Raw genomic sequence first — 12723 nt, 5'->3', positions numbered from 1 at the left:
GTGACATCGTGCTTTAGGGCAAATTGCTAGAACTTCTCGCACCTAAAATTTTTTGGGAACTTTAATTCCCAATAATAATTTGACTTCAATTTTTTTTATTCAAATAATGAGTCGACCTTGCATCATTTCTCCATGCAATTCCGATGTGAATGGCATTTGAGATATCGGAAAAAGCAGATAAACGAAATTAATATGAATTACATATAATTAGTAAATAAATAATTAATCAACACATCCGTCTCGAAACATATTATGATTCATTACAATAATTATTGTCAATTTAACATCAAAACAAACGAGATTAGATACTCCTACGGTGGAAATTTAAGATTTTATTTCCTTTGAATGCACATCGGCAAAAATATTGTTGTTTGTTGAAATAATTGCATACAATTAATCAAATTTCAGTTATAAAATTTTAGTGGAAAAATAAATAAGTGTCGAAACTTCCATAAACAAAAATATTTTTTAGAATTTATTTTCTACTCACCAGCTTGGAATGGTAGCAAGTTTCCAGGTAATTTAATTTGATTATTTTCATCTAAATATCGTTCCGGTTTAAATTTTTCCGGTTCCGGCCATAGATCAGGATCCATGTGTAGGGCCCATTGGAAAGGAATTACCATAGTTCCTTTTGGAATGTAATAGTCTGATATTAAAGTATCCTGAAAAAAAGAAATAAACATAATTAACAAAATTGACGAAATAAATATTTTTCTACATTGATATGGGTTATCCAAATAGATGCAAAAGTGATTATTTTGAGATTGAAAAATAAACTTTTCTTCACCAAAAACTAATCAGCACATCTCCTCATCAATACGAATCGAATGTTTTTTGAATTATTCAAATCGGTTGATCGGTGTTCTTGAAATCATCGACGAAAATTTGTATTGGCGCACACACACACATACATCCACTTTTTCTAAGGCATGCCGAAATGTTCAGAAACCTCTGAAACGTAAAGATATATAAAAATTTTCATTTTCTATTTTTTTGCGATTACTATAACTTACCCTACGGTAAGTTAACTAATGGTGCAGGGCATCATACCTTAAGGCAAATTCCAAGAATTTCCTGTGCCAAAAATTAATATTCTTTAAAAAGCTTTAAAATTCTTCAAAAACTTGAAAAAAATTGATTTTTAGGAATATTGAAATTTTTGAAAAAAATTGACATCTTAAAAACATATGATTTTTTATATTTAATTTTTTTTCAAAATTTTTCTTACACGCGCTTGCGTTACGTAATCTGTTTTAGAGACGAAATATCGAAGCGCGTAAGCGCTGGGCCGCTGTCGAAAGGAAAACCATTGGTACGGAACCCATAAAAATGTAAAAAAATGTACTTATGTGTTATTAAAACCTCTATAAAATATCTGATAATTTGATGCCCATAGGTCTAATGGTCATTTTTGACCATCAAAGAGCTTTTTTTAAGTTTTTTACTTTGGATCTCGAAACCACCAGACATGCCTTCCGAAAAATTTAATCAGTTTTTTATGATCTTCAAATCATTCAAATCGGACGCTCCGTTCTCTCAAAAACCCTGTATCTTCGAAAGGACTAGACTTGCCTTTGCCAAAAACTAATCAGTACGAATCCAATGTTTTTTCAATTATTTAAATTGGTTGTTCCGTGTTCCCAAAATCGGCGACAAAAATTTATATCCGAACACACACACACGCGCGCATCCATTTTTTCTGAGGTATGTCAAAATGTTCAGAAAACTTTGAAACGTAAAGATATGCAAAAATTATCATTTTATTCACAATTGCTATATCCTATGTAACTTCCCATGATAGTAAAATCCATACAATCCATAACAAAGTACAAAAAATAAATTCTTAAAATTTCCATTTTTATCCTAAATTAAAATAACATTATTTTTATCTGAATTATGATGTTACGTCCGACTCAGTATTTTATTCAAAAAAAACCTAAATTTGCATAAAGTGCATCACTATGACCATCATTTAATTCCACGTGTTTCCGGCTGCATTCAGCAAAATGCAAAATTCCATTACCGAAATTGAAACGCTGTTTTACAAATTCATTGAAAAAACTACAAATTTAAATGCACATTTTAAAATAAGGAAGTACTTTTGTAGACTGAGAAATAGTAAAAATAAAGCACGTGGTATAAGTTCTTGAAATTACATAAATACATAAAATCATTACATAAATTTCTTCACATTTGCTTTTATGAGATTCAGTAAAGTGATTTATTCAACGTTGCATTTTATGTAAACTCTAAATAAAATGATAGAAAATTTAAAAATTTTATCGTAGATACTGAATTACTCATAAACGCATTCCCCAAGTGTTTCTGGAAATATATTAACTCATTGTACAAAAACAATGATTTGGAAATAGAATTATTTTTTCCGGACCATTTTTAGCAGGACTATAATATTTTAGTAATTTCGTTTAGTCAATGAAATATATCACTATGCAAAATTGCATAAAAATCATCAATTACCTCCATTGCTCCGTGTGGAATTCCTAGTGGCACAACGCTCCTCATCCTCTGTGTTTCCAGAATGCAAGCTTGAAGATAAGTAGCCTGTGTTCTATCTTTGGCACAAATTGGTCTGTCTTTTGGTAGATCCTTTCTTGCCTTTTCTTGGCAATCTTGATGAACTGCCAGAAATACCAGAAGCCATCTTAAAGTTGCCGCCGTGGTATCTACACCAGCTCCCCACATATCAGCCAGGGCGTGTCTTAATTGACTCTCATCGGAAAACTGAAAAAATAAAATTTTAATAATATAATTAGGTATAAAGAAATATTCTTTTACTACCTCCTCATCTTGTCTCCGAACTTCTTCGTACAGATAATAATCCAAAACACAATCAGCGCTCAAGTATTCATTATCAGAAGCATTGAGCAGTTCCTTGTTTTTTAATTTTTCTACAATTTTTTCGAAAGCTGGATCATGGATAACTTTGAAATCTGCGGTTTTAAGGTCGCAAGGTTGACGAGACCTGACATCCATTTTGAGTCTGTGATTATTAATAATTGTGTCGTAGATTTGGTGAGTTTTCCTTTTGCCATCTAGGAGAAAACGCAAGGTCTTGAAATTGGATGGTAAAAATCTACGAAAGAAATGGAACAAAAAAAAATAGATGTATAAGTCAGCAGGAAATTTATTTATAAATCTTATTTACCTCAAAATGGGTATAAAATTAACAGGACCGCAGACTCCCATGTGTTTAATCCCTTCCTCCTGCAAGTGCACCAGATATTTCCAGGTAGGATGATCTTCCGGCCAACTTACTCCAAAAACCAGTTGATTCATGATGTCACCTAAGGCATAATGATTGCACTGGAGACATTTATATCTTCACCATCTTCACTTGCTTCTTTCATTGCCTTATAAAAAACACAAACCATAAAAATAAACATCTTAGCTATTTATCAATTTTCTATTATTGTCTTTGACAACTCGCACTAAATAAGTTGTCAATGGAAGATGTTTTTGGTTCAAGTACCTTAACACAATGGGCCATACATTTTTGTATGGGTCTCCAAATTGTTTTTTTCAGGTCCAAAAAACATTCTGCCAGTAGCTTTAAGCCATGATAAAAGAAAACGTCTGTGCTCGTACCATAGTTCACCTTGTGAACATATTATACCTGAAATTATGATATTTTCATGATAATATATTTTTCTGTTGTTTTTCTTGAACATTTATTCTTTTAATTTATTATTAACAGTTCAATTAGAGTCAACAGTTGAAGTTGTGATGTACCTTCTACTTAACAACGTTGCTCTTTAGGAGACAACACAAATATTGACCTATGGATCAAAATAATATAATTTCTTAAGACAATATGCTGATGTAAATGCATTTAAAAAGATTATCTCCTATGAGCTATCTCTTCCTTTTAATTTTTTGATATTTTATTTAAGATCATATGGCCATTTTTTTTTTCAATCTTCGAGTAGGAGATTTCTCGCTTAAATCTTTTAAATATTTGATTGGGTAACGTGGTAATTTTTCGTGGCATGTATTGCTTCTTTCTTTTATCATTATGATGTAGATTATTGCATTTTTCCCCACACTACAAATTTTATAAATTAAGTCAGCAACCAAATTGCTTCATTCTACAAAAAACCTTTTTTGCCATCAAAGATTAGACCATATTGGTCTTGGTAGGAAAAATTTTAGTACCAAGATAAACTGATACAATTAACATACGCAAAAGAAAATCTACAGTATTGATGCATATTTTTGGAAAATATTTTTCTCAAAAAGAAAAGATGCAAAAAACAGAACAAGTTGCTAAAAGTAAAGAAAAGGGTAAATGAAAGTCGTAGTGGAAACCTAAAGATAAATCAACAACAATAAAACCATTGATCCATATTTGATATAATTTTATTATTATAACTAGATGACCCAACAGACGTTGTTTTGTACCCATGTCTACATTTTTTTAATACAATACTAATATTTACCGTTTACCTAAAAATAATAATTGCTGACTAATTAATATTTAATTTCATATTAAGTGAATTAATTTGTCATATTCTGCTTATATGTATATCACTCAATCTGCCATACATATACTGTATTTTATATTATTTTAATTTCTGGCACATCTCAGCTGTTTTTGGCAATAATAATGTAGACGTTTCATTTTTCCTATTGACAATCATGAATTTATTATACATATTCTAATACTGTCTAGGCTCATGAGTAAATTGAAATTTTTGGCAGATGATAGTTTTCATTTGCTGTCAATGCAAACAATTAAATGTCGTTTTTTTCAATTTTTTCCATTTATTTTATATTACAGATTTCTACAATATTGCGCATACATCCCAGTTTACTTTATAACCACTTACATCCTAGAAAATTTCCTTAACAAACTACAGAAAGATTTATCAAAATCCGAATAATAGTTTAGGAAGAGTATACAGCGAGTGCTTGTAATTTAATATGAACTTTATATAATAGTTCTAAAGCTCAAATTGATTCTACGTTTTAGTTAGAAAAGGTTTGTATATGCAAAAGAAAAGGCTGTTTTTAGGTTTTTTCCGGAAATTATTCATTTTTTTTCTCGCCGTAAGAAACATCCTTGGACTTCAACGAACATTTAAAAAAAAATTGGCCAAATTTGTCCAGGCGTTATTAAGTTATACTCTTACCAACACAATTTGCGATCCATTTTTATATATAAGATTTAAACAATACTGATGAAATACTTGTAATTTGATACAGCAATGCCGAGCAAAAGCTATTTTCATTTTAACCATATATTTGAACTATATTTTCAAAATGTATATCACAAACCATTTAAAACATAAACTGAAAAGAATGAAATGTTTAAATTTGTTTAAACTTGTTTAAATGTTTCATAAATGTTTATAAAATTCAAAAAACATGCAAATGCGAAAAACTTGTGAATTCTTCATTTAATTAAAGAAATTAAACTATATTTAATAATTTTGGGTACAATTTTGAAAGTATTTTATTTCTTTGAATACTGATGCATAAATATAGTCATCATCATTTTTTACTACTTCAGCAATGATTTCCTGATATGTCAAATCAATAAATTAAATCAACCAAATCCGGGATTTTTTTGTGCTAATTTAACCTGTATGCAAATTTCTAGTTCTTTATGTTTTTTATTTCCAGACATGGCGTCAATGTCCAAAAGTGCACTAAACGCATTATGTGGAATCGATTGGCGCTTCGATTTTTTGTTTAACATTGACATTTGAAAATGGATAGTTCAACTTATATGGAAAAAAACAATGATAAAAAATTTAGAACAAGTATCCTAGAAGTACCGTACTAGCATGCATATCCTAAACACGTCCTCCACAATAGCAAAATCTTAAACTCATTTTAACTGAATTAACTTTCCGAAGAAGATAAAAAATGCAATTTTCCAAGTTTATGTTTTCTTAAGGGGCACAACTAGTGTGAAATTTTTATAAAATCGAATTTTCAATTTTTCCATATTTCTATAGGCTATACCTCTAAAAATAATATACCAAAATTTTAAATCGATATCTTAAATAGTTTTTGAGTTACAGCCATTTAAAGAGTATATATATATATAGCATATGGTATCAACGATCATTTAATCTTTAAACGCGTTTTTCTCGAAACAGCATTTTCCGAATTTGCTGCAGCTATTACTCAAAAACAAATGACCCGATCACTACCAAATTTTTTTTACATGTTCTATATATAGTTCTCCGTAAAATGAACTATCGATTTTTTGATCGGATCATAAATCGAATTTTGGCAGTACAAAACGACCAAAATTTTGGGTAAAATTCAACTTATTTTTAAAAAACGCCGTCATTTTGTCAATTTTGGATTTTTTTCTTTATCGTATTTCATTTTACAGACAATATTATCTAGTTTAACGAGAATTTTTGTTTTAAATTTCATCCATGTAGAAGGCCGAAATCACTGCAGCAGTGAAGGGCCTTTTTTGTCGTGCCGTTGGAGATCGACGATAACTTAAAAAATATTTAATTTTTTTTTTCAAAAATTTTACTATGTATTCTTAAAACATGTATAAATATATTCCTAAAATTTTGAAATGATTGATAAAGTAATTTTTTTAATATAAATTCCCAAAAATCACCTTTTTTTAGGCGGTTACACTAGTTGTGCCCCTTAACATTTCAAGGCATCGTTTGATACCGAAATTGGAAAAGTCAACTAAAATTCTAGTTTAAGTAGTTTCATAATAAAAATGCATTTGGGTCTATTATTATTACTCTTGTCAAAATTTTCCACTTTCGCCAGTCCTTGGAAAGAGTCTGGATCATTCTCAATCTTGCGTCATGGCACTGAACTATTTATGAGCTTGACCAGTTTGCCATTTGAAAAACTGCATTTTTTGCAGAAATCAATCGCAAATAATCATCTCGTATGACATTGGATTTTATTGAGGCAAAAATAACAGATGAGGCGCATTAGAGATTTTTTGCAGAAAACTATTCAGCGTGCAGATTTATAGGCGAATTAAAATCAAAATGCATCATCATCAGGACGATAAAAATGGTAATGAATTAAATAAATGCAGGAAACGTGTTGATAGAATAAATAGATATATGGTGAGCTGGTAAGGGCCGGTTGATTTTATATTTTGATTGAAGATTTATTATTTGATATAATTATATAACTTTGTCAGGATTATATTTGATTAAACTTTATTCATTATTTATTTGATATAATTATATAACTTTGTCAGGATTATATTTGATTAAATTTTATTTATTATTTATTTTTTACTCGATTTTTCTCCTGAATAAATGTGCCAACTTTTGATGCCAGCACACTTAAATGCATTTTTTTAAAGAAGGGCCTCTCAAATTCAATCGATTCTTAGAAAATCTAAATTCATAGTACAACAAATTCTTAAAAACTTTGGCCTTTGTGCCATTACTTTTGACTGTAGTCCTAGAATTCTGATTAAAGATTACAAATCTTAAGTTCAAATAAACATAATTAACCAAAACAAACGAAAAATGGTCACGATTTTACCAAAGGTGTAGTATGCACTTAAAAGCTCACTATTTCCAAACAACGTAAGATCATTTTTTTCTAATTTCTTTCAAGACAGTCAGGTCACTATTATCACGTTGAGATCTGGGATACCTTGTATTGTTTACTGTATGAGTAATTTATATATTTTCCTCATAATTAGTTCTGTACAAACAATTTTTTGAATAATTATATATATTATATATTTTCTTGCCTTTAGGTCCTGTATAAATAATTTTTTGATAATTATCATTTTCTCTCTGATACGTTCCTCTTAAACTCGGAAACCATAAATTTTTTATGCATCTGACTTTTGAATATCTAACCTTGATTGAAATGTCAAAAATTTCGAAGTTTGTTGCACTTTTAAAATAATAAAATATAAAAAACTTGCATTCGATTAACATTTGCATCTAATTTAGATTTTAGTTGGCACGTGTTGCCTGTTAATGCATTTTTTTCATATTTTTGATAAACGCAAATTATTATAAATTATATATATATATATATATATATACATGCAACAAAAAATAAATTTTCTATGAATAAAAAATCCATGTAAATGCAAAAAAATATAAATATTATGCTATTCATTTTTTATCTTTCGGAACCAAATATATTTGTATTTCAGATTTTTTACCAGGCGTTAATTACAAAATAACTAGTGGTGTATGGCATCGCGCCTTAAGGCAAATTGCTGTAATATCCCGTAGATTATTATAAATATAGTAACATTGTCTATTATTTATAAGAATAATATAAACTGAATTAAAGAGTTAAAAATAAATTGAATTATTTATTTAAAGTATATAAGTGAGCTTCAGAACTTTAGCCAGAAACAAAATTAAAATCTGAATTGTTTTCGATATACAAATAAAATTTTTTTTGGAAAAAAAATTGAAATAAAAAAAATCTTTTTTTCAAAAACAAAACAACAAAAGACGTTTTAAAAAATCTGAATAGAAATATTAGTACTAATAAGTACAAATTGATCTTATTATTAAAAAGTAAAGTGTTTTCTAAAATATATTGCACATTTATAATTAAAAATATTCAAGTCCACAAATACAAAAAAATTAATTAAAATAGTTTTTCAATATTAGTTAAGGCTAAATTTGCCACATAAGTAAATAATATTTTAACACTTTTATCAATTTTAAGATTTATTTTTATATATGTTTTATGATTAATTTTGTATCTAATTATATTTTTCTTATATTACATGTTTCTTATTGTTTTTTTTACATATTTTTAACTTCCCCTATGGTAAGTTGTAGTTGCTTATCTTCACGTTTCAGAGATTTCTGAACATTTTGGCATACCTCAGAAAAAATGGATGTGTATGTGTATGTGTGAAGACAATTTTTCGTCGACGATTTCGGGCGTATGGATGAACCGATTTGAAAAATTCAAAAAGCAATCCCCTATCAATTCCTATTGATAGTAAGATGTGCTGATTAGTTTTTTGAAAATGCAGGTTCAGCCGTTACGAAGATACGAAGCAAAGAGTGCAGAAAATAGAAATCGAGATTCTGAGAAAACGGAGTGTCCGATTTGAATGATGCAAAAAACATTGTACTTGTGTAGGCAAAACAATTGCTTTTGAAAATAAAATTATTTCAATTTTTTTTCAATTTTTTTTTTTTTGTATATAGAAAATAATCCAAATTGTTATTTTAATTCCGGCTTAAGTTCGAAAGCTCTCTTATATACTTGAAATAAATGATTTTAAGTTTGTAATTCAGTTTATATAATTCTTATAAATATTACACAATGTTACAGTATTTATAATAATCTATTTGAAAACATTCAATATTTCTCGATCATTTCATAACGTTACGAAAAGTTCCAGCAACTTGCCTTGAGGCACGATGCCATACACCACAAATTTGTATTTTATTTCGACTATTTCTAAAAGAATTAAAAGAGAAAACGCTTGGGGAACTATGATGTCTTTATCATCCTAGGAACTAGAATTTTTCACATTCATACAGGTGTTAATTGACCCAAAATTAAATAATCCAATCATTAGCTGAGAAAAGTTAAAATTAAAACAAGTCCAAATATAAATAAGAAGTGACAAAAAGTAGGTTTTTAAGGATAGAATTTGTTTCAACAGCAATCACAACTGCTTGTTGATAACTTCACCAAATAAATTACAAGAGGTAACCCATGGGTTAACCATCATCCTATATCTCCTATATATATCTTGCAGTTATGTTTAGAGACTACACTTACGATGATATATAAGTATGGCCTCAACTAAAAACTTGTTATCATACTGCTTGATACATAAGTTGGGATCAAAACCGAAACCAAGAATTGCAAGAACACATATTTACATACTTAATATTCCATATATACCACCTAAATTCTATCAATTATTAGATTGAGAACCCCTGATATATGTGATATTCGGTCTTATTATTGGTCCAGATGTTGGATACGTCTGCAAGGCATTCAACTCTTGACCAGAATGTCTCGCCGGCGCAAACTCTGGCGACAGGTAAAATATATGGCCGAGCCGGAGTCGAGTCGTTCACAATTCACAATTCACAATTCGTTCGATAGTGAACAGGTCAGTCCGTCTACCGGACGATATAAATGATTTATCAAATTCTTTGTGGATTACTCATTTTAGATATGATAATCCGCGGATATATAGGACATAATTATACCTAACATCATATATCCAATAAAGGTACAGTGTTGGATGAACTTCTTTTTGTAAATTACGGAGGAGAAGTTTGCGTTTTCGCCAGAAAATCCGATTTGATAATTTTATGTTTTTTCGACGTTTCAAATCCTATTGAATCGTTTGACATCAATTGTAAAATTTAGGTGTGTATGCATCTGTATATTGGTAAAGAGACAAATTTGTAAATTACAAATAGATTATTAACTTCTTGTAGGGTAAGTTATTGTGATAGTCCAAAAATAGAACTTGAAAATTTTTACATTTCTTTGCGTTTTGAAGATTTCTGAGCATTTTGGCATACCTTAGAAAAAATGGATACACTACACACACTTTCAGGCACACGAATCAACCGATTTGAAAGTTTCAAAAAACATTCGATTCCTATTGATAGGAAGATGTGCCGATTAGGTTTTGGCTAAGGTAGGTCTAGCCGTTTCGGAGATACGCAGCAAAGATAGCAGAAAATGGAAATCGAGTTTTTGAGAAAATGGAACATCCAATTTTAATAATCCAAAAACATTCTTTTTGTCATAATAGGGAAAAGTGGTGATTAGGTTTTCGTAAAGGCAGGTCTAGCCGTTTCGGAGATACTGAGCTAAATGTGCAAAAAATTGCAGTTTTTGAGAGAACTAAGCATCCGATTTGAAAGATTCAAAAAACTTTCTGCTTGCAAAAATAAGAAGTTTGCTTTAAGGCACGATGCCATACCCGACTAGTTCATAATTTATCAATACAAATATAATAAATCCTAAAAACTGAGAATTTGATTTGAATGATTCAAAAACTTTCTGCTTAAAAAAATGATTGCTTTTGTAGAATTTTACTGTTTCATTTCAATTCATTTTACTGTTTCATTTTTTTTTTAATTTTCAAACAACATTTTATTGAATATAGAAATAATTCGGATTTTAATTTTAATTTTGGCTGAAGTTCTAAAGCTGACTTATATGCTTTAAATAAATAATTTTAACTTTGCAATTCATTTTATATAATTCTTATAAATATTAGAAAATGTCCTTCATTTTAAATCCGATTTAGTTTATTTACTTTTCTGTAAACATATATAAACGTCGTCGTCCAATTCACAAGCTCTTATATTGTCTATAAAATAATAATAATGAAAGTATAGTATTTATAATAATCTAATTGAAAACATTTAATTTTCCTCGAACATTTCGTTACGGTACGGGAAGTTCGAGCAATTTGCCTTGAGGCACGATGCCATACCCAACAAGTTTCTAATTTATGAATACAAATATTTAAAATCCTACCTTTTCCTTCCATAATTCCATGTGTAACATATAGAGGAGCCCTTCCAGTGATAACTTGCTGTCCTAAGATTTGCCTTATTAATTTTTCACTACTGAAAACCACTGTGTACACGGAGCCTAATTTCAAAGAAAATATTGGTCCATATCTAAAAAAGTAAAAAATAACATTAAAGAAACATGTAAGATAATAAACTAAATAATAGAAAATTAAGTTTTATTCCCATTTCTATTTTAACATGCAAGATAAAAAAACAAAAAAATATTAAATTAACTTTTATCCCTATTTTTCTTACTTTTTCGCCATCGCCGCCAATGACAAATGCGGCGTCTTGGGGTCCAATTCCAGTAAGTTTCCTATTATAGGATATCCTTTCGGTCCTGGCGGATCAATTGTTCCTTCAGGTTTGTCAGGAGCAAATTTAACATAGAGAATAAATGATATTATAACGACCAAAAAGAAGAGTATTAAATGTGGTTGTTTCACCAGCCAGAAATATTGAGCTGCCGATACGTAATACTGGAAATAAGAAAAGACAAGGGTAAGATTTTTATTATAGCATTATTATTATAAAAATACAGTCAAGCTTAATACAGGTATTTCTGTACCCTTACAGTGCAGAAATATGCAAACAAACCAATTTTATTCCGAATCTACTTTGATTTCAAATAGGAAATTTTTTTAAAAAATAAAATTAACCTCTAGTATTGATAAATACATTAAGATTCTAAAACAACTCATAATAGTATTGCAAAATCAAACTATAAATATAGCTACTGTAATAATTAGAGACAAGTTAAATTTTTTATAGATAGTATATGTTTCTTATATTGTATATTTCACAAATAAGGTGCCCTACCTTATTACCTTTATGCCCAATAAAGGGCAAAAAGGTCCAATTTGATTTTGGGCAATTATAACGTAAAAACCAAATCAATTATATCACAACAAATAACACATCCAACAAACAATTATCTGACTATGTTCGGTAAAACTCTCAGCTAATTCATCACTGTAGAAATGTTTTTTTTTTCGAAAATTTGTTCCATAAGCAATGGTAAATTGGGACGGCAAGGTGGCAAACAGGACCAATGTTTTATTTTAATCTTGAAGGGATTTTACAAACTAATAGCTACATTACTCAACAATGCAAAATATAAATTTTATGCGTATATTTTTTACAGAGATAACACTGTAAATAATCTTGATCTGGTATATTTTGTTAGAAATGTACATCA

At 29.1% G+C, this 12723-nt stretch overlaps 1 protein-coding gene across 1 annotated transcript in view; it reads right to left on the bottom strand.

The window, feature by feature from the left end:
• The window catches only part of LOC113378804 (cytochrome P450 306a1), a 73531-nt gene that overhangs the window by 6931 nt on the left and 53877 nt on the right, over positions 1–12723 (bottom strand). Inside the window, exons 2-8 of the mRNA XM_026619407.1 lie at positions 11781–12004; positions 11488–11633; positions 3502–3637; positions 3170–3343; positions 2803–3097; positions 2482–2745; positions 491–665 (exon numbers count right to left, since the gene is read on the bottom strand). Coding sequence (XP_026475192.1) covers positions 491–665; positions 2482–2745; positions 2803–3097; positions 3170–3343; positions 3502–3637; positions 11488–11633; positions 11781–12004 — 1414 coding nt within the window. The remainder of the gene's footprint in view (positions 1–490; positions 666–2481; positions 2746–2802; positions 3098–3169; positions 3344–3501; positions 3638–11487; positions 11634–11780; positions 12005–12723) is intronic.

This window comes from Ctenocephalides felis, unplaced genomic scaffold (genome assembly GCF_003426905.1).
Source record: "Ctenocephalides felis isolate EL2017-DRISC unplaced genomic scaffold, ASM342690v1 CF-g0.4_SCAFFOLD_00845, whole genome shotgun sequence".
NCBI classification, from domain to species: Eukaryota; Metazoa; Arthropoda; class Insecta; order Siphonaptera; family Pulicidae; genus Ctenocephalides; species Ctenocephalides felis.
This window is presented reverse-complemented; position numbering and strand designations above follow the sequence as displayed.